This window comes from Peromyscus californicus, unplaced genomic scaffold, assembly GCF_007827085.1.
Source record: "Peromyscus californicus insignis strain IS unplaced genomic scaffold, ASM782708v3 Scaffold_17__1_contigs__length_78620276, whole genome shotgun sequence".
NCBI lineage: Eukaryota > Metazoa > Chordata > Mammalia > Rodentia > Cricetidae > Peromyscus > Peromyscus californicus.
The window spans coordinates 31362676-31383537 of record NW_026294469.1 but is presented as its reverse complement, the minus strand read 5'-3'; the positions used below and the strand labels follow the sequence as shown (position 1 = coordinate 31383537).

Below are 20862 nucleotides of genomic sequence, written 5' to 3'. Positions count from 1 at the left end.
GCTCGAGTGCATGTGTGCCGTGCCATGTATGTGGAGGTCAGAGGACACCTTGTAGGAACTAGTTCTCGCCTTCTACTGTGTGGGTTCTGGGGATTGAACTTAGAGTGTCAGACCTGGCAGAGTAATTTTACCTGCTGAGACAACTCTCTGGCTCTTTAAAAAATAATTTTAAAAAATTTAATTCATTGACAGTTTCATATGTGTATAATAATGAAGTTTGGTCATTTTCACCTACCGTTGCCAACTCTCATTCTGCTTTCCTTCCTGCTGAAACCATTCTTCCTGAGAAGTCCCCTGCCACTTTCATGGTGTGTGTGTGTGTGTGTGTGTGTGTGTGTGTGTGTGTGTGTGTGTGTGTTTGTGTGTGCCACTGAATTAAATTAGGATTGTTTTCATGAGCATAGGATGGGCAATCAGTGACCACACCACTGAGGACTGTGTCTTCCTTGTCTGATGTCCATTTTCTGTCAGTGGATCCTCTGGGAGGGGTGGGACCTCATGGACCCCCTCCCCTATCCATGGTGGAATGCTAAGAACCATAGCTGCTGTGAGTCCTTGAGTACACCCACTTAGTTTTGAGTAATTTAATTTGTTCTTTTTTCCTTTACAATAGACTTTTATTATCCTGTCGCAGACCGTGGTAGATGTAGGGTTGCTTTGGTTTTAGTAGTTGACATTTTACCTAAGTAACGCTGTTCTAGATGACAGTTGTCGTCTTGAGGAGTTTGCCTTCTGCTCCTCACCCCACAACTATATTCTTATGGCAAGTTAATCTGTATCTTCAGTTTCTCCTTGGTGGAGTTTTTTTGCTTTTGAGTGAGGCGATGATTCTTCCACATTCAATGTAGCATCTCAGCTCCTGATATCTGAACTTTCCCATGTCCAACACTCCATCCTTGTGCTCTGATGGCGTAAGACCTCACATCTGACTTCAAAATGCTCAGCTGAGTATATGCCAAGAATGTTGAAGGTTCATTTTTTTTATATATATAAAAATTTCAGTGAAACCACTCCTAGAACGGAGTACAAAAGATGTTGAAAGCACACATGAAATTTTACAAACAGATTAAATTAATGGGTTGAACAGTCTGGTTTCATAGTTTTATAGAGGATCCCCAGGTGAATATTACTCATTCTAATACATAGGTATGTAACCTTTGAAGTTTTCAGTTTTAGATTCTTGGCTGAAAGAGTCAAGTTTCAAGTAATTATCCAACAAATCACAAATAGTATGATTTATATCTTTCGAGAGATACTTGTTGGGCAGTTTGTTTGTGTATCTATCTCCTTCTTCAGGATTTTTTTTATGTTGTTTTCAGCAGCAGATGTAGCAGTTGGGTGATTTCTGTGAGATTTTAAGGCTGGCACTGCCCTCTTTCGATTTATTTCCAGGCTCATGGTTCCCCAAGTATTAGCATCCTCTGTCTCTATTCACTTACTTGGCAATTATTTCTAAGACTCAGTCTGGTGCTGCAGGACTTGAGGGTGCTTTTACCTAACAGCCTGAGTGAGTGCTCCTGTACTCAGCTGCAGATGCAACTCTCCCTGCCCATATTGACCTTGACTTCCGGGACACCAGAGGGTGATCTAACAATTAGCTGAGTTCATCACCACTTACGACAGCTGAGCCACAAGACCCCTTCTATTCAAACTCAACATCTGGGTAGAGCCTTATTTGGGCTCAGAGTGACTGCCCTCATAAAGGACCCCATTTGCCTTCTGATGTTTGTGTTCACATTGTCAGGGTCTGTTCTGATTTCCTTACCTGTACTTCCTGTCTTGTGAGGGTTTTGTCATGGTTTTCTGTAACCCAGAGTCAAGCACAGTGTATGCCACACAGAAGGTGCTCCTGGCCCTTTGACAAATGAATGATTAATGTTAATGGGATTCAGGTAGTACATCTGGTCCAAATTAGGAGTGGTGGAAGGGAGAGGAAAGAGATGTTACTGGGCAGAGGGTAGAACTTGGGAAGCTCTGATGGGATCGGGAGAAGGAGTCTCGTGCACTGATATGGGAAGCTCTCATTGATGCTCTTGGTCATCTGTGTGCTCTTTGCTCTGGGAAACATTGGCTTGAGCTCCCTCACACAGTGATGCTCAGATTTAGTAAGATCCTAAGAGGGACTCTACACTTGGAGGGTATAAACACGGAGTAAGTGCAAGTTGTCACTAATGGTGAGTAAATGTTTCTGATGTTGGGGGACTCTTAAAAGGCACTATGTTGGAAAAGTGGAGTAAGCTGTTTGATTGGAAGGAGAGGTGATAACTGAGATGGAAAGAATGATTTTTAGCCAAGAGAACTTTCTGTGGCACTCACAAGTGAAAGCTTTTGAAATATCTTAGTGGACATCATTGGTACTTTTAATCCTCCGTAGGTTTAGAGTTGTGTCTTACTCCAAGGTTCAGAGGGGAATTAAGAAGTATAGATGTGTTGCAGTGAGTCTAGCTTTGTAGAGGCTCCAGGTGAATCTGCCCAGTAGCTTTGGAAACTTTGATAACCAGCCAGTGTCCTATGGCACTACTGATAAGCAGATACAGAGCCGGCACCCCTTTAGAACTCTATCCCTATTTTGCAAAGTTCAAGTTAATCTTGTAAAGCGTGACAAGTTGATAATCTTCTCCAGCAAACAGCAAACATTTCCCAGTGAAAACATCCCACTAAAAAGCATAGGAAGCTCTCAGCAGCCCCTTGAATGTGTGTGAGAGGAATGATTGATGAAGGGAAGGGGTGAAGAAGTGAGACTCCAGTGAGCCTGATGCATGAGAAAATGTGTGGTATTGTCTGCTCTTAGGGAACACACACCATGGGGGCATCTCTTTCTTTGTGGTCGTTATGCATCTATCTACAATAAATTAAATACTCAGAATATTAAAATGATAGTGTTTTATCAGCCAGGCAGTGAGTGATGTAGTGCAGAACTCACAGACCCCAAGACCATCAAGAGGAGTGCAGTGATTCAGATGTGCCTGTCAGGAGGTTCATCAGCTTGGAAGCCTGATTATCCTCAGAGCTGGGCTGTATTTTGTCACTGTGACAGCATACCGGAGGAAAAACCTGACTTAACTGAACCACCATTTATTTTGTCTTACCATTTCAGAGAGTCTGGGGCATGGCCATCTGGTCCTATTGCCTTCAATCAAGCTTGTGGCGGGGTGTGGACATCATGGATGAAGGGCATGGAAGAGAAAAGCCTCTTGCTTCACAGCAGCCAGGAAGGAGGAGGAGAGAGGCGAGGTGGGGGAGGAGTGGGGGAGAAAGAGGAAAGGGAGAGAGAGAATGAGCTTTAGTTATACTCTTCAGAGGTCCCCACGTCCTGTTTCCTCCTTTCTATTTGCCTCCCAATCACCCATTCAGTTATGGGTCAAGGGATCAATCCATTCATTAGCTCAAACTTGCCATGGTGCAATCATTTCCAAAACGCTCCACCTCTATATATCGTATTGGGGATCAAGCCTTCTACATATGAGCCTTGTAGGGATGTTCCATACCTAGCCCAATGCAAGTTTTTTTTTTTGACAACATGAAGAGCAAACGTCAATTGAGGAAATGCCCCCTTCAGTTTGGCGCATAGTTAGTCTGTAGGGACATTTTCTTGATTAATGATTGATGTGAGAGAGGCCAGCCCACTGTGGGTGGTGCCATCCCCTGAGCAGGTAGTTCCTGGATCTGAGCGAGTGCATGTGCTCTAGAGCACCTTATACAGATGTCCTTAATTCAGCCTTGGGACAATTCAAGTAGCAAATGTTAATCTCATTTTACAGAGGAGACAAAGTTTCAGGGATTTATTTATGTGATGCGAGTGCAAGGTTAGATGAGGATCCAACAGGTCTGATTTCAGGAGTGGCCTCACTAACCCCTGTCCTGAAGCTGTGCCTGTCTGTCTGTCCAGTAGACATAGCCTGTATTGCTTGCTTATGTTACATTTTAATTTATATCACATTTGTAAATACAACTTTAGTAGGTACTCAAGTGCTGATAACTCTGCATTTGAGAGCTCTGTGGATTGCGTGGGGTCTCCAGGGATCATGGTTACCGAAATTAGTTTTGCCAAACAGCATGGGAGGCCACGTGATCTGGTGTGATGGGTGCAAGACAGCTGGGGGGTGTCTCTGTAGTAGTGTTAGATTCAGGGTTACCCAGGGACTGAGCATGCTGACTGGAAGACCCCATCTCCTTTGGTCACCCTTCTTTCTGTGTGCTTACAGAAGGCCCTAAAATCTGATTGGAACTGAGATGTCACTACATCATGACACCAGTGGAACATTTTCCCCTCCCTTCAAAGGCACTTTAATTAAATTTCCATCATGAAGATAATTAGACAAGATTTGCCACACCTAGCCAGCCAGTATTCCAGGCTAGGATCTCATTAGGAAACTTTGCTTTTCTGGAAACTGCCCCTTTGAGCTTTCCAAGTTGGTGGCCCTGTGCTCTGGGGATTAGTTTCATCCATGTTTTCCCTTGATTTTTATTTCCCCAAATTTAGAAGAAGAAGGAAAAAAAAAAAAAGCACTCTGGCAAAATAGGAGTCTTGGTTGTTTAAACTGCTGTTAATTTTCAGAGTGCCTAGATTTGGACTGTGTGTTCTTTTTCATGATTCTGGTGTGTGGTATGTTGAATGATGTCTGTGTACCAACAAAAAGCAGCTCACATCCTGGTACTGCCTCCGTGAGCCAGGCTCATTCACACACTTTGTCATTGACTTGCCTCTCAGCTGGTGAAGGCTGCCCTCTACTGACCTTAGCAGATGGACAATTTTCTTGACACAGTAATCTCCAAATACGTCTCCTTTCCCACCTTTCTTCTGGCCCTCTCCTCTTTCCTTCCCTTCCTAATGCATTTTAGTGATTTCTTACCGCATACTAGTTATTGTGATTGGAATTGAGGCTGTAATGGAGAAAAAAAGAGATACTCCACTTAGAAAAATGTTTGGTGTTCTCTAGTCAGATATTTGACTGCTAGCGATGTATAAGTCAGTATGTGAGCATTCCGGCTTTATGTGCCCCACCTCCATAAACAGACAGTGAGGTGATCACTGATTTCGGCCAGGCTGGAGTAGAGAATTTCGATTCTAGAGACGAGGACCCCAGCGGGGAGGCGGTTGCCTTGGACGTAAAAAGAGAAAGGGATGTGAGAAATCCGCCAGTAGCAGTAATAAGGGAGAGAAAGGCATGGCTGACTGGGAGTCAGTTGACATAAACTGACCATAGCCAGAGACTGACTGACGAGGTATTGGTGCTGTAACACTTGTGGCTGGTGATCTTCTAGACTAATGTCAGTCCGTGGGGCAGAGAAAGGGGAAGGCTCTGAGGTTGTGGGTGACAGATCTGCCTGGGATCAACCCTTCTGCCCTTGGGTAAGTTATTCAACATCTCTTTACTACAGTGTCTTCTTATTTACATAGAGAAACTAATTTACAAAGCATATCAGCCTCCGAGGGTGTGTTGTCCAGGGTGTGATGTACACTGTCGCCATAGAGAGTTTTGAAAATTGTGTGAAAAATGTGTGAAAAATGTGTGTAAGGTGAGTGTGATACAGTCGTCTGCAGGCTTAACAGAGAGGGAGACAGGAGGAAAACCTGAATCTCGCTGCATGCTTCTTGACGTAAACACCACCCACTTCACGTGTGGGGTAGGGAGGAAGAACCAGCCTTTCAGAGTGTAGGTACGGAGAGCCACAGGGTAACTAAATGAAGGGCTAGCCCATGCTAGCTGCACCTTTGCTGAAAATGGTTCTTGGTTGCACGGAACCTATTCAGAATGTTTTATTCTATAGAAATGATAGTCATGGCTTTACTATTAATTTTATGTGATTGTCAAAGTAATGCATATAAGATTTGCTAACCACAGGAGAGTATGATAAATAAGCAGCAGCTCTAATCCTAATGCTCCCAGATTCTGTTAGTTAACATTACATCTCAGTCAGTCTGTCCATCCTATTTTTGTGTCTTCTTTTAAAATTTATTTATTGTGTATGGGTCTTTTGCTTGCATGTATGTCTGTGCACCACATACATGCAATGCCTGTGGAGGCCAGGAGACAGCATTTTGAAACCCCTGGGACTAGAGTTATAGAATGTTGTGGGAATCGAACCCAGGTCCTCTGAAAGAGCAGACAGTGTTCTTAAGTACTGAGACATCTCTCCACCACTCTTTTGTTTCCTTTAAAACTTGTGTGTGCTTGTGTGTGTTTGTGCGTGTGTACATATGTGTGTGTGCATGCCTATGTGTGCGTGTGCATGTGTGTTAGGGGGTGACTCACTGATGTTAGAAGACGTCCTTGGTTGTTGGGCCTCCTCGCTTTCCATCTTGTTTGGGAAAGGATCTCTTGTTTGCCACTTTATACACGGGGGTGCCTGGCTCACGAGCTTCTGGGAGTTTCCTGAGGTTCTCCTGTTTCCACTTCCCAACTCACCATAGATGCATTGGGGTTACAGACGTGATCTACCACATCCAGCTTGACATGGATGCTGGGGATCTGAACTCAGGTCCTCACACCTGTGCAATAAGCAGTTTAGGAACTGAGCTGTCTGCTCAGGCCTAGTTCGTTCCTGTTCTTTAATGAACACAAAGCTGACGGAAACAGCTGTGGTTAAAGTATGCTGCACGGCCAGCTGCGCTTTTCAGAGGCATTTAAACCGAAGCTCGTCCTGACAAGAGACATTCAGGATAGTCGTGTGTCACAGGGAGAAAGTGCTACGATGCTCTGAGTTACTGAGAGGGCAGTGTTTTCTCCTCTTACAGTCTTGAAGTATAGTAGGGTGAACTCTCATCTTGTGGATGGCAAGGACGTGACCCTCTTTACTGCCCTGCTGGTCTCTGATAGGTGGACAGACCCTGAGCACGCTTTCCTGAGGACTCACTTCTCAGATTGGCAGAAAGAGCTGTTGGTTAGAATATGATATGAGAGAGACTTTGATTAATCCCTTCCCCTACGCTTGCTAGAGGACTCAATGCTAATCTCTCCCAAAGAGTGGGAGACTCTTCAACTTCTCATCTTTAAATATTAAAGTCATTGTAGAAGTCTGCTCCGACTAATCCAGAATAAAGACAGGAGAGATTAATGTCACTAGAGTGTAGTTTTACATGAGTAAAGCATTTTAAATGAGCTTAAATCTAAGAAGCAGGTTAGACAGAGGTGTATGTGTTAGGTTGGGTGGGGTAACTCGTGTGTGTGTGTGTGTGTGTGTGTGTGTGTGTGTGTGTGTGTGTGTGTGTGTGCAGTGTGTAGGAGCAGGAAGAGGAAGGTGGGAGGTGGGAGGGAGGGAGAGAGGAGGCTGAAGGTTTAGATTTTTGCTGTGACTTGATCTAAATGTAGGTACTGCTGTTAGATACAAGGGCGAGCGTATGTGCTCGAGATGATTCTAAGTGACAGAGAGCTTGCGTGGCTTGCATTAATACTCAGCATCGAGGAAAAGAAACAGAAAAGACAAGGCCACGCTTGCTAGATTGACTAAAATCACATCTTGTTGAGTCCAGTGTTTCTCAGAATATTTTTTGTGTAAGTGCATGTATACACACATATGTATGTACACACAGGAACATATGCCCAGGAGACTTGGGCTTTTTCTCTTCTCCATAAGATGTAAGAAGGTAGGGAGAATTGAGAAAATACTTTCTGTACTGAGTAGTTGGATTGCAAAGGTAACTAGTTCCTCTAACAAATGTGGTTGCTTTCATGAAGTGTAAGGACTGTGCTGCAAATGGGGTGTAAAGAGTTGTTTCCAGGCATCAGTGGTCTCAGCAAGGCTACCAGTCAGTCACTGATGGACCAACAGCTCTTAATCTGTGTCAGTTCCTCTGTGCTGGGAGAAGTCGCTTTCCTTCCGGATAAAATCTGACTCCAAAGCCCGAGGCGCCTTTCAATCTGGGGTTCACATTCCTTGCCATTTTTATCTCCCATATCATGCAATTCCTGAGACTATCATGGGATGGATAAACCTTGTGCCACAGATGGGCATTTTCAGATAATGTGTGTGTGCGGGTTAGCTTTTTGTCACTTTGATACAAAATAGAGTCATCCGAGAAGAAGGAACCACAATTGAGGAAATGCCTCCATCAGATTGGACTGTCAGCAAGTGCGTGCCGCATCTTCTTGGTTCATGATGGATGTGGGAGGTCCCAGCCTACTGCTGTCCTTGAAGTGGCGGTCCTGGGGGGGTATAAGAAAGGAAGGTGAGCAAGCCAGGTTGCAGCATCCCTCGGTGGTCCCTGCTTCAGTTCTTGCCTCCAGATGCCTGCATTGAGTTCCTGCCTTGACTTTCCTCAATGATGGACTGTGGGGTGGAAGAAAGACTAAGCCAAATACACCCTTTCCTCCACAAGCTGCTTTTTGGTAACGGTGTTTATCACAGCAATAGAAAGCAAACCAGGACGGTGTGGCTCCTCAGAGACTGTCTGCTACTTTGTGCCCGGGCCCTATGGGTTTTCTCTGTTGGTATGCTTTGCCATCAGCTTATTCGGTCACTCACTTACTTGTTCCTTTCATTTCCTGTTACACAGTGAGGTCCCGGAAGAGCCTCTCATTTTCAGTATGGTGTGGGGAAGGGAAAACTAAGTGGTGCCTTAAGAGATTTGAAGTGAAGGGCGAGCCCAAAGTTAGCAGGTGCCTTAACTGAAAATGTTTCTTAGTAGCACTGTTTTAAAAAGGAGTGTTTTATTTTTATAAAACTGAAATTCAAGGCTGCCATTTTTTTTTGTGTGTGTGTAGTATGTACACGTAAGGTGTACGTGTGTGATGTGAATGTGTATATTTGTGTGTGTGAGGGTATGGGCATGTGTGTGTGTGAAAGTCAGAGGAAGACGCTGCGTGTCCTACTCAATCACTCTCTGCCCTGTTTCCTTGAGACAGGGTTCTCTCTCTGAACCAGGAACTAGGCTGGCCACCGTCAGGTCCCTTGATCCTCCTGCCTCCACTTGCCATAGCCCTGGGGTTACAGACAGGTGTGCATGGTTGCACCTAGTTTTTTAATGTGGGTGCCGGGAATTTGAACTCTGATCCTCATGGTTGCCAGGAAACACTTTCATCCACTGGGTCATTTCACTAGCTCTGCCATAGGTATGTATCTATATATAGATATCACATATGCTATATGTTACATATCATTATAAATATATATACTATACTTACATATTTTTGTGATTTTTTATATATGATATGTAATATAGAGTCATGTAATCACATATACATGTAAATATATATGTTACATATATTTGTGATTATATATGATATGTAATATCTAGCATATAGTAACTATGTAGTCTGTGGTTTCAAACAATGAACTAGGCCAGGTTAACTATAGCCCAACTCTCTAGTGGAGATGCATATGTTCAGCTTTTGTATAGCTGGAAATCTTAATTTCCTTTTCATATCTGGAAGGTAGTTTTGCTGAATTCTTGGTTTATAGTTTTTCTTTTTGGCGTGCTGAATATATCAACCCAATTCCCTCTGGCCTGCAAAGTTTCTGATTTAAAAAAAAAAAAATCCACTGCAGACCTCCCGGAAGCTCCTTGCATGTGGCAGGTTACCTTACTCTTGGTGCTTTCGATATTCCCCCTGTGACTTTTGACACGTATAATGTGTCTGGTGTAGATCTCCTTAGACGTCTCCCACTTGGAGTTTGTTGAGATTTTGAATTTGTATGCACATTTCCTTTTCTTTTAAATTTGGGAAGTTTGGGCTATTATTGCTTTATATAATCTCCCTTCTCCACTGGCACTGATTTCCCCTTTAAGACTCCACAGTGTGTGAGTGGGCCCACCTGACAGCCTCCGTAGGCCTCCAAAGCTCTCACCATGTCTCTTCATTCATTTTCCTCTTTGGAACAGCCTGTCCTCAAGTCCCTTGCTGCTGTTGCTTTCAGCTTTTAAAGAGGTTTGTCTTGGTTGATAGTCTCATCTTGTTCATGTTTCAGTTCCCCGAGTTTATGTAGTTGTTTGAATGTCTAGTTGGACATTTTTAAAAATGATTATTTCAAATTAATTGTCAGGTAATTCATATGCCTGTTTCTTTAGGGTGAGTTTCTAGACATTTATTTGTTTCAATAACTGGGCCATTTCCCCCACTGCCCCGCCGTGTTTGTGTGTGTGTGTGTGTGTGTGTTTGTGTGTGTGTGTGTGTGTGTGTGTGTGTGTGTGTGTGTGTGTGTGTGTTCCTGTGTCCGTCCTGTGATCTTTCAGAGAGATTTGACTCTATGAAACAACGACCACCTCTCCCATTTGTCATGGGCTGGCTCACCCAGCTCAGCTGGGAGTGTGCCAGCCTCTCAAACTTCTTCTGAGCATCTCTGGGACTGTATATGTGATTTCTCAGATGCAGAAGTCTGCCCTGTCATAGAGCCGAGCCTATAACCTCTCGTTTTTGCTGGTGGTTCCACAGACTCTTAAGGGCTGTATCAGCATGCTGTGCTGGCTTTAGTTCTCAGTGACCAGCAAGCATCCAAGTATACTGTTTCCATTCCCCAGAGTACGTCCTCAGGCAAGGCCTGCTAGAGCCACAGTATCGATGCACATTTATCTCCTTTTTCTCTTCTGTGGGAGAAACAAGCCTTTGTAGTTTTCCACCCATTCTGCCCCACTGTGCTAGTTGGGAGGGAGCTATCTGGAGTGTGATGGCTAATTCAGATGGATTAAGGATCACTTAGGGGCAGTAGTGAGGGACAGGTTTAAATGTATCTGTAAGAGCTTTTCCAGACTGGATTAAGCTAATCTGGGGAAAATCTGTACTGAATGTGGGTGGCACTATCCCCTGGGCTGAGGTCCTGGACTGGAGAAAAAAGGGAAAAAGAAGAAAGCTAGCTGAGTGCCTGGATTTTCCTTTCTTGGTTTGCCTCCCAATGGCACAGAGCCCGGGGTGGCCAGGCAGCCAGACTTTTCCCAGCATGACAGATTATCCCATGAGCCAGGACCTGAAACACACCTCTCTTCCAGTGGGGCACAGTGGCGTATGCCTATACTTCAGCCCTTGGGAGCTGGAGACGGAAGATCAGAATTTCAAGGCCAGTCCCTACCACACAGAGTTTGAGGCCGGCCTGGGTTATATAACACCGAGTCTCACAACAAACACCAGCAATAGCCAGTAGGAACCTCTCCTTCCTTCAGCTGCTCATGTTAGTAATTCGGCCGCAGCTACAGACGGTTCTTCCTACAGTGAGGAAAAGCAGCGCACTTCACTGGCTTTGATGGGACTATTCTTGGCTCTGTCCTCACTTGGGTATACTCTTCCACCTCTTAATTGGTTTCAGGAGGTCTCACAAAGGCAATTTTGTTTGTAAATTTTTGTTAAGTCATTGTCTTTATGGGGGGTGGGGTGAGAGCTGGAGGCTTCCTGTTCAGCCATCTTATATCATTCTCAAGTGTAACCCAAATCTCTGTTTTATGAGATGGGGATAATTAATACTGGTAGAGCTTTGATAATTAAAATGATAGAAATGGTAACACATTTGTTCCCTGTTCCTCCTGGGCCAGGACTCAGTACCTATTCCAGACTTCTGGCTTTGCAGTCTCCGCGTTTGCCTGCCTGCCTCTCTTTAGCAACCGTTGCTAGAATTTCTAGCAAATGCTTAGCACGCGTCAGTCATTCTGCATATCCCTGTTATACATGTAAACTCCTTTTTTATAATATTGTAAATGGGTGATATTATGGTCCCATGTACATGGGAGGAAATTGGTTATAGAAAGTAAACAATTTATTTAAGGTCAGGAAGCCGAAACTGGTCTCAGATGTCATTTTTAAGAGGCATTTTGCTTTTAAGCAGAGGAACTAACTAACTGCATTTATTGTCATGGAGTGAGTTCATGTTAGTCATATAATGAGAGGGGCTCTTGGTCCGGATTGCCATGAAATACATGTATTTAGATATTAACTGCACTGTAGTCCCCTCAATTGCAAATTAAGCGTTTCTAGCTGGGCGTGGTGGTGCATAGCTTTAGTCCCTCCCTTTGGGAGGTAGAGGCAGGTAGATCTCTTTGAGTTCAAAGCCACCTGGTCTATAGAGTTCCAGGACAGCCAGGGCTACCTAGTGAGACTCTGCCATGAGGAAAGCAGCAACCCTCCTCCAAAGAGTGATAATTTCTTTTTTAATTGTTTTAATTTTTGAATTTTATACAGGAGTACAATGCATTTTAATCTTATCTACATCCCTCTCAGCTCCTTTTTTTTTTTTTTTTTTTTTTTTTTTTTTTTTTTTTTTTTGGTTTTTCGAGACAGGGTTTCTCTGTGTAGCTTTGCGCCTTTCCTGGATCTCGCACTGCAGACCAGGCTGGCCTCGAACTCACAGAGATCCGCCTGTCTCTGCCTCCCGAGTGCTGGGATTAAAGGCGTGCGCCACCACTGCCCGGCATCCTCTCAGCTCCTTTTATGTCCCTCCTTCCCTTTCAACTTTGTATTCTCACCTGTAATTATATATGTATATATACACATATACACACACCCTACTGAGTCCAGTCAGTGTTGACCATACGTTCATGGGTGTATGGCTGGCCACTTAGGCATGGACAACCTATCAGGGGGATTGTCGGTGATGAAAACTGACTCTCTCAGACATTGTGGGTCATCATTAGCTTGTCAGCTCATGAACCCTTTCCCCACCCATGCAGGAATGTTGACTGGTGTGATCTGGTGCAGGTTTTGTGTAGGCAGCCATAGGGGTTGAGGGTTCCTGGGTGCAACGTCTTCACCATGTCCAGAGGACAGCAGTCCTCCCTGTCCTCTGGCTCTTGCAATCTTTCTGCCTCTCTTCTCGGATGTTTCCCGAGCTTTGGGACAGGGCTTGTACTATAGACGACCCGTGTACGAATGGAAACTCCACAGTCACTGGTTCCCTACCCCCCGACCAGCTGTGGTTCTTTGGGATGGCCTCCATCTGCTGCAAAAGCTTCTTTGGTAAGGGATGAGAGCTGCATTAATCTATGGGCATGAGAAGTAAGTATTTGGAAGGCAATTAGAAACTATATCACTCTAGCAAAATGGTTGCAGTAGCTTCTTGAAGAGGCATTTTTGCATCATGAAATGAATATTCTTTAATTCAAATGATTGTTGTTTGTACTGTATAAACTCTACGTAGTTAGGTTAACCTTAAATAGAATCTTTTGTTTTAACAGTAATTATTCAATTATTATGGATATTATTTCATGTTAATTTTAGATGGTAATTATGCTACTGAAAGTGTCTATAATTTATATATCAGAATGCAAAGTCTCATGAAAGATGAGTGTTTTTGACAATTGCGAGTAAAAGATGGATTGTGATCATGTTGATGCCCTATTACCTTTCCTTTTCCCTCTCCCAGCCTAGCAGGATCTTCTTCCCATTGAGTGTCCATCCTACACTCATGGCTTGCTTTATTTTATGCAGATAGCCATGGAGATGAATTTTATGTGTGTATATAGATTTTTTTTTCTTTTTTCTTTTTTCAGGACAGAGTTTATTCAAAGAGGCAGAATTTCGATCACAGGGGCTGGATTTCTCAACTGCATATTGGAAACTTTTGCTAGTACCTTTTTAAGACATGGAGCCCAGAAGGTAAGCTTGCTTGTACTTTGAACTAACATTAATTTTAAGAAAACATGGAGGAATCAGTTGGGTATTGAATAGGACAGAATAAAAGAGTATCATGAGGTGATATTTTTAAAAAAAGGGAGTTAATGAATAAATATATCCACAAAATTTCTCTTAATAATTGTTATTTAAATCCAAAGTTTAACCAGGCTAAACCAGTCTGAATATGTTCTAAGGAGTGCGGCACTGGGTTGTTGAGATTAGCGATGTGTTCTTGGCCTAGCTGAGGTGGTTTCTCTCATGGATCAGACTGGTTTAGCCTAGGCTGGAAGGGAGTAGTGGAACTCCTAGAAGATGTGATGTCACTTTCACTCACTGAGAAATTATTGTGCTTGTTTTCTGCTAGACCACAATATGTGCATTTGTTAAAAAAAAAAAAGAAAGAAAGAAAGAAAAGAAAAGAAAAGAAAAATACCAGCACCACCCTCTTATCTGCAAAACTGCAATCTCAAAGTAATGCCCCTGGTGGGAAAATTAATTTTATCACTGTGTCTCTGACTGAGTTGACTCCTTGTTCATCTATTAAATCCTGTATTAGGAAAGCTGTAATAATAATAATTAAGTATAATTGTTTTACACACAAGTCTATTCATCAAAAGGATGGGATCCCTTTTGGGAGAGATAATATTTAAAAGTTGAGGTTTCTTATTATTAAATTGGCTACACATAGTCATTTGTAAAATAAAATAAAATTCTATCCAGTGGTCCCTATGAAAACAGATAGCAGGCTGTATTCATCGTGGAAATTATAGCTTGCTGCACTTTAGATAAATACATGTTGTTCATTCACTCAAGTGGTTTTGTATTTTATCTGTCATCAGTCTGAACCTTTTAATAGTTGTTAATCATATCTTGATCCTGTAAGATACATGAAGTGGTCTGCATTCCCATTTTATTGGTGAAAGATGATTCAATAAGTACACCCAGTATACTCCTATCGTCTCCACTATCTTCTTTCTTCTTACAGGAGAGTACCTGCCTTGTGCTAGGTGCCGTGTGAAATGTGGGTGTGGTGGTTTGAATAGGTATGACTCCCATAGACTCATGTGTTTGAATGCTTGGTTTATAGGGAGTGATGTAATTAGAAGTGTGGCCTTGTTGGAGTAGGTGTGGCCTTGTTGGAGGAAGTGTGTCACCGTGGGGGCGGGCTTTGAGGTCTCATATGCTCATGCTATGCCCAGTGTGGGACTCAGTTCATTTCCTGTTGCCTGTGGGTGTGGAACTCTCAGGTCCTTCTCCAGCACCATGTCTACCTGCATGCAGTCTTGCTTCCCACCATGACAATAATGGACTAAATCTCTGAAACTGTAAGCCAGCCCCATTTAAATGTTTTCCTTTATAATAGTTGCTGTGGTCATGGTGTTCTTCATGGCACTAGGAACCCTGACTAAGACCAGGGGTTGAATGTATTTATTCGGTCATAGAAGTAGTGAAGTGTAGGCTCTAGACTCACATCCCATCTTTCATTGGCAAGGAGGCTCACATCCCATCCTTCATTGGCAAATGTTCACTCTTCTTCGAGGCCCCAGGTAGAGGCGGTAAAGCCCTGACCTTCTCAGCCCAGTGACCTTCACATGAATGGCTGTGCTAGGACAGACTTGCGTTGTGTCCTACGCTTCTCGTATCTATTGGTTGCAAGTGACAGAACACACTTGAGGTTGCTCATTGGAATGGTGCAAGGGTGCTGAGGCTGGCTGCTGGCTTCAGGAAGAGCTGCACTGTGGTGGAGCTTCTGAGGACTCTTGTAGAATTCCTTCTCCAGTCCTGTAGGATTCCTTCTCCAGTCCTGCCCTCCTGGTCTGTAGAGATGTGTGTGCTTCGTAGTTCTCTTCTTCAGTCAGCCTGGGTTCTCTCTGTTTAGTGGAATGTGGGTCTCCATTGTCTTGGTGTACGTATTGAATAGAGTTCTAGCCAATGAAGAGACTGACTGCATCTCTCTTCTTTCTACCAGTAGAATGGCCATGTCTTTCTTCTTTTTCTTATGTCTCTGGACAAAGAGGCCCTTGTTTGCAAACAGGTCAAACAGGACCAGGGGGTTGAATGACAGCTGTACAAACATGACCTTCTTCTCTGCCGTGACCGTGGGGATTGGGGATGAGGTCACTTCTCAAGAGAAAGGGCTTTGGGGGGAAATTATTCCCAAAGCATTTTTGTTTCTACAGTGTTCTCACAGTACATGCTGTACTCTGTACCCTAATGGGAAAGAGAAGAGGGACACACACACACACACACACACACACACACACACACACACACACACACACATCCCTTTCTCTCCTCCTCCTTCTTATCCCCCCCCCCCCCCCACATGTTGTGCAGGCCAGAAGAGGAGGATGTTAGGTGTCTTACTCTGTCTCTTACTGAACCTGAAGCTAGATTGCTGGTCAGCAAGACCTAGCCATCCTCCTGTCTTCCACCTCCCTACCAAGTTTAGGTCATAGGCATGCACATGTGTGATATGTGTGTGTGTACACGTATGGCCAGCTTTTTATGTGGATGCTGGTATCTGAACTCAGGTTCGCATGCTTGCACAGTCACTACTGTTACTCACTGAGCCATCTCTTCAGCCCCAGCTTTCTCAGTCTTGATCCTGATTGCTCCCTAACCTGTGATATTCTGGGTAGTGCCTCCTGTGTGTGTGTGCCCAAGTGAATAGGCAGGAAGTAGAATGCAGAGCGGTGCATTGTTGGCCTCTTAGGAATATTCACGGGAACAAAGCCAACAAAACCAGGTGACTCTAATGTTTTAACCCAATGAGTCCTTTATTCTTCTTGATTATGCTCGGAAGTAAGAGAATATATTTTTCCCGCTCTCTTTTCTAACTTTGCTTTCTGAAGAGGCTAAGTTTAATTATCTTTTTGGGTTTTAGAAGGCAGCCATGCTTAAGTGTCTTTCACCTCTTACCCACGCGAGGCTGTTTTCTAGGGCCAGCCTGCCTTCCTGGTAAACCTCACAGCCGAGTCTGCATCACGGGTTTCTGCCCAAGTGCTCTTGCCGGTGTGTGTGTGTGTGTGTGTGTGTGTGTGTGTGTGTGTGTGTGTGTGTGTGTGTGAGGTGACTGTATTTTCACTTTCGGACTTTATCCTTGAGGCTGTTTAGTGGTATCAAAGGGGGATCTGATAGCTATTTTTTTTCCCCCTAGTAAAAGCAAAACTAGACACTCAAACTTTCTATCTATGTTTATAAATTAAAGCCAGGCTGTCAGGTGGTGTGAGGTGTCAGGCTGGAGGTGAGGTCACTTGTGTTTCTGGGTCTCCAGGGACTTGTTCAATTGCATTTTTTCCTTTTCCTTCGCTATTCCAGTGCAGTTTGCAATTGGGGCCCTTTTGGACACATGCTGGCTTTCACACACCCGTCAGAAGCCACCCTCTCCTTGGATTGGATGCAGTGGTTATCAGCGTTGCTGATTTCCCTTGGGTGCCAAGCCTCAGGCATGCCCAGGCAGTGGTACAGGTTGTACCTAAGCGGGCTGCTGTGTACCAGCCCATCACTTTTGTGACCTGGCAGCAGTTCCTCTGCCCAAGGTTGTTCATCCACCAAGAGGTGTTTTTACGCATTCCTGGAGATATGAGTGAAAACTATGAGAGTCTTTAAGTTGAAACAATCAGGTCACATATAAATCATGTTCTCTTTGCTTTTAAGAGTTAAAAACATCACAATCACAAGCTTCTCTGTCATACTTTCTTATTATCATCACCCTCTGCCAGCCATGTGAACATGAATTGTGCTCATAACTACATTTTAAACTTTATTCAACCCCACAAGCATCTTTTGATGACCATATCGGGTAGAGTGCTGGAGACACATAGATACGAGACACCGTTCACAGGATGGAGACTGTGCCTTGTGCAGCTTTAGTTTGGGGCATGTTGCTGAGGCTGGAAAGCATGGCAGACAGTGATTAAACACCTGCTGATGCTGGGAGTGGGTAAAGCCTGGCTTCGTGCTCACGCTCAGCACTCTGAGTCCGAGGAGGGTATTAACAAGGCAGCTCGTGAGGATGAGAGTTGCAGATGACAAGCTCTAGGCCTCGCGTGTGTTGCTTGTCCGCCTCTCTGAGCAACTCAGTGAGATGGGATTTGCTGTTCTCTTTCATTTGCACAGGGAAAGGGAAACCGAGGTGCCAATCAATGGGACGGTTTTCTCAAGGTTATTAAATTAGAAAATGGGAGAACTGGAATGTGATCCAAAGCTTGTCTGACCCCAGAGCGTGCTCTTGGTCTCTAACCCTTACAGTCCCATCTCCAATCTCTGCACTTGAACCATGTGTGTGCTGGGGGCAGTGTTGTATGTCTAGGATAATCAAAACAAGGGGATGTGAGTACAGCGAGGATAAAAGAATGTAAGAAGAGGGAGCCGGGTTATGATGGAAGAACATGGAACAGCAGAAGAGTAGGGGCTGGTCATTTTTATAGTTTTAGGGGCAGATATCCTTTGCTCAGTCAGTAAAGTTCTTGTCACAAAAGCATGAGCACCTGACTTCAACCCCCAGAACTCATAAAAAAGCTAGGTTTTAGTCCCTGGTGCTGTGGAGGCAGAAAAAGGTAGATCTTTGGGACCTGCTGACCAGCCAGCCTAGTTTCCCAGTAAGCTCCAGGCCAGTGGGAGACTTCGTCTCAAAAAGCAAGGTGGACAGCTCCTGAGGAACAACACTGGGGGTTCATTTCTTACTCCGCACGAACATATATCTGCACACACACTTGCACAAAAATCCCAGCACAGACACACATGCACAGACATAGACACACACAGAGATGCACAGACATATACAGACACAAATGTACACATTCAGACAAACACACACACACATACAGACACACACACAGATGCACAGACACAGACAGACAAACACACACATCATACAGACACACAGGCATGTAGGCAGGCAGACAGACAGAGAAACACACACACACAATCTTTGAACTTTTTGGTTAAATTTATTTGTGAGTGACTTTCTTCTCTGTATTTGCTGTAAATGGTTCTCTTCAAAGTGTTTTAGTTAGTTGCCCATATAAAGAAGTACTATCATTTTCTGTATTAACTTTGTATCTTAAAACTTCATTGAATTTATTAATTCTAACATCTTTTTGGGGGTGAATCTTTTAAGGATCTTTACATGGTAAGATCATGTCATCGACAAACACACATTTCTTTCCTTCCTTTCCTGTTTGAATGACAATTATTGCTTCCTCTTTGTCTAATTGCTAGACTTTAATAATATGTTAAATAGAAGTGGTGAGGATGGTCCATTTTTTTCATACAGCTTTATGCATAGCAGCTATAATTTTTCCATTACTGGGTATCTTTTTCCAGCCTGTGCTGAAGAGAGAGTCCATATACACTAAGTTCTTAGCCATTGAGCACTAGAGAACATATGGCATGTGTCTCAATTTGAGAGACATCACATAGATGTGTAATGGAATGTGAGCACAGACCATTGGTACACAGAATCAGAGAGATACTGGGTACATGTTTTAATCTGCAAAGTTGGGGTAATTTGTTACACAGCAATAAATAACCAATAGAGTGAGTTTGAAAAAAATCATGCAGCCAGATGTAGCCAGGCCTTTTCTTTCTTTCCTACATAACCCTGGCTGTCTTGGAATTCACTGTGCAGACCAGATTGGCCTTGAACTTACAGAGATCCACCGGCCTCTGCTTCCTGAGTGCTGGGATTAAAGGTGTGTGCAGCACCATACTCCACCTAGCCAGGGTTTTTCAAATGTTATTTTGGATCACATGTATTAGACCAAAATTTCTTTGACAGTAGGGAATTATCATCCATTGTAAAACTGGATTTTTCAAAAAATCCAGAGTAACAAGCTCACACCCTAAACTGTCACGTTCAGATTTTTTTAGATATAGCATGCCCAAGCCAGACCTTTAAAGTCATGTTCAAATGGTCTGACTTGCCTACAGCTGTCTCTGTAACAAATATTTCACACGCTCTTGAATGCCACATCTGCTTTAGCCTTCTGATCAGTGTGATGAGAATGAGGATGGCACTAATAATGGAGCCTTCTACAAGAGTGGTTGAGATAACAAATTATTTTATCACACATTGAAAAATGTAGTTCACACACTTAAAGAAAGAGCACGTCTGTGCGGTCGGATAATGAGAACTCGGCATTCCTCGGCATTTGTAGCTGTCCCTAACCACAGGGACGGAACTGGCTAAAAAAAGAACACTGCATGGCAAGATCGTTATCACCCATATTATCTTCCAAGCCTCTGTGGAGAAGTGAAAAGTGAATTCCAGCCTCAAAAGAAGAAGCCATGTGGGAGTAGCTCGCCCCAAAGTTGTGATTTCGGTTTGCCTTTTTGCCTTGTGCCGTTTTGGAAGTGGGGTGGGGTGCAGGAGCTGGTGGTAACTTTGTGGGGGCGGAAGCAAAGCTCCTCAGGATCATGTCCTTTGTAGTATAAGATGCCCTTTCTCAAGGGAGTGGTGTCAACGAGAGGAGGCAGTGGGTTTGGGAAGCCAAAATGCATTCTCTGTATGTAAATTAGAGTCAGAATATGCACACAGCTCCTCAGTTTGTTTGAGCATCACAGTTTCATAATAAGGAGAGCAGTTAGAAGGAGGCAGAGTGAAGCAGCCAGTGTCTTCTGGACCAGCGGTCTGCTGTAGGACTAGCTGGTCCTGAATGGTCTTAATTGAGGTGGATAGCTTCCATGGTCAGGCAAGGATGGGAAAATCTCCAGCATTTTGAGCTGATCCCTGTATCTTAAGTCCCATTCATTGCGTTAACGAGAGTCTATTTCTAATGCACATTATGGTAGTTAATCAGCCACCAATTTCACCAGTGAAAATTCAGTTTTAGCATGCCTTGTGCTAATTTCCTTTCAAGGGTAAAGATAACTGAAATTTCTAGAGTGAGACTGATGATTAGGATAGTCATGCCACCCACGGGAGTGTGAGGCCCACGTGAGGGCACTGGCTGTCCTTAGCATATGACAGGATGTAACACATACATGCCATAGGACTACCTTGTGCATGCTGAAGTGCTTTAAAGCAAATTGTAGACGCCCTAATAACCACATACAAGTATCAACTCCTGAACTAAAAGAGTGTGCTGTGCTTTTCAAAGACTTTTTTTTTAGTATGAAATGGGATTCTGGGTGTATGCTCAGTGTAGTGAGTGAGTGTGAAGCTTTACAGAAAGGCTCATTGGCCACTGGTCTGATATTCTAAATGTTACACTTTACAACCCAGACCCCCAGCTTTTCATCTGTTTATTCCATGGAGATTGGAAAGGACTAGTAAGTCTGTGAGCATGCTTGGCATATATTAAACTTCAATAGTCACTAG

At 43.7% G+C, this 20862-nt stretch overlaps 1 protein-coding gene across 4 annotated transcripts in view; it reads left to right on the top strand.

Annotated features, from left to right (window-relative positions):
* Prelid2 (PRELI domain containing 2) overlaps window positions 1–20862 on the top strand; it is an 87063-nt gene that overhangs the window by 25690 nt on the left and 40511 nt on the right. For all 4 annotated transcript variants that reach the window (XR_008219153.1, XR_008219152.1, XM_052742088.1 and 1 more), the window contains exon 5: window positions 13412–13517. Coding sequence is in view for 2 of the 4 variants with exons in the window: in XM_052742088.1 (XP_052598048.1) it covers window positions 13412–13517 (106 nt within the window). In the remaining 2 variants the exon portion in view is untranslated. The remainder of the gene's footprint in view (window positions 1–13411; window positions 13518–20862) is intronic.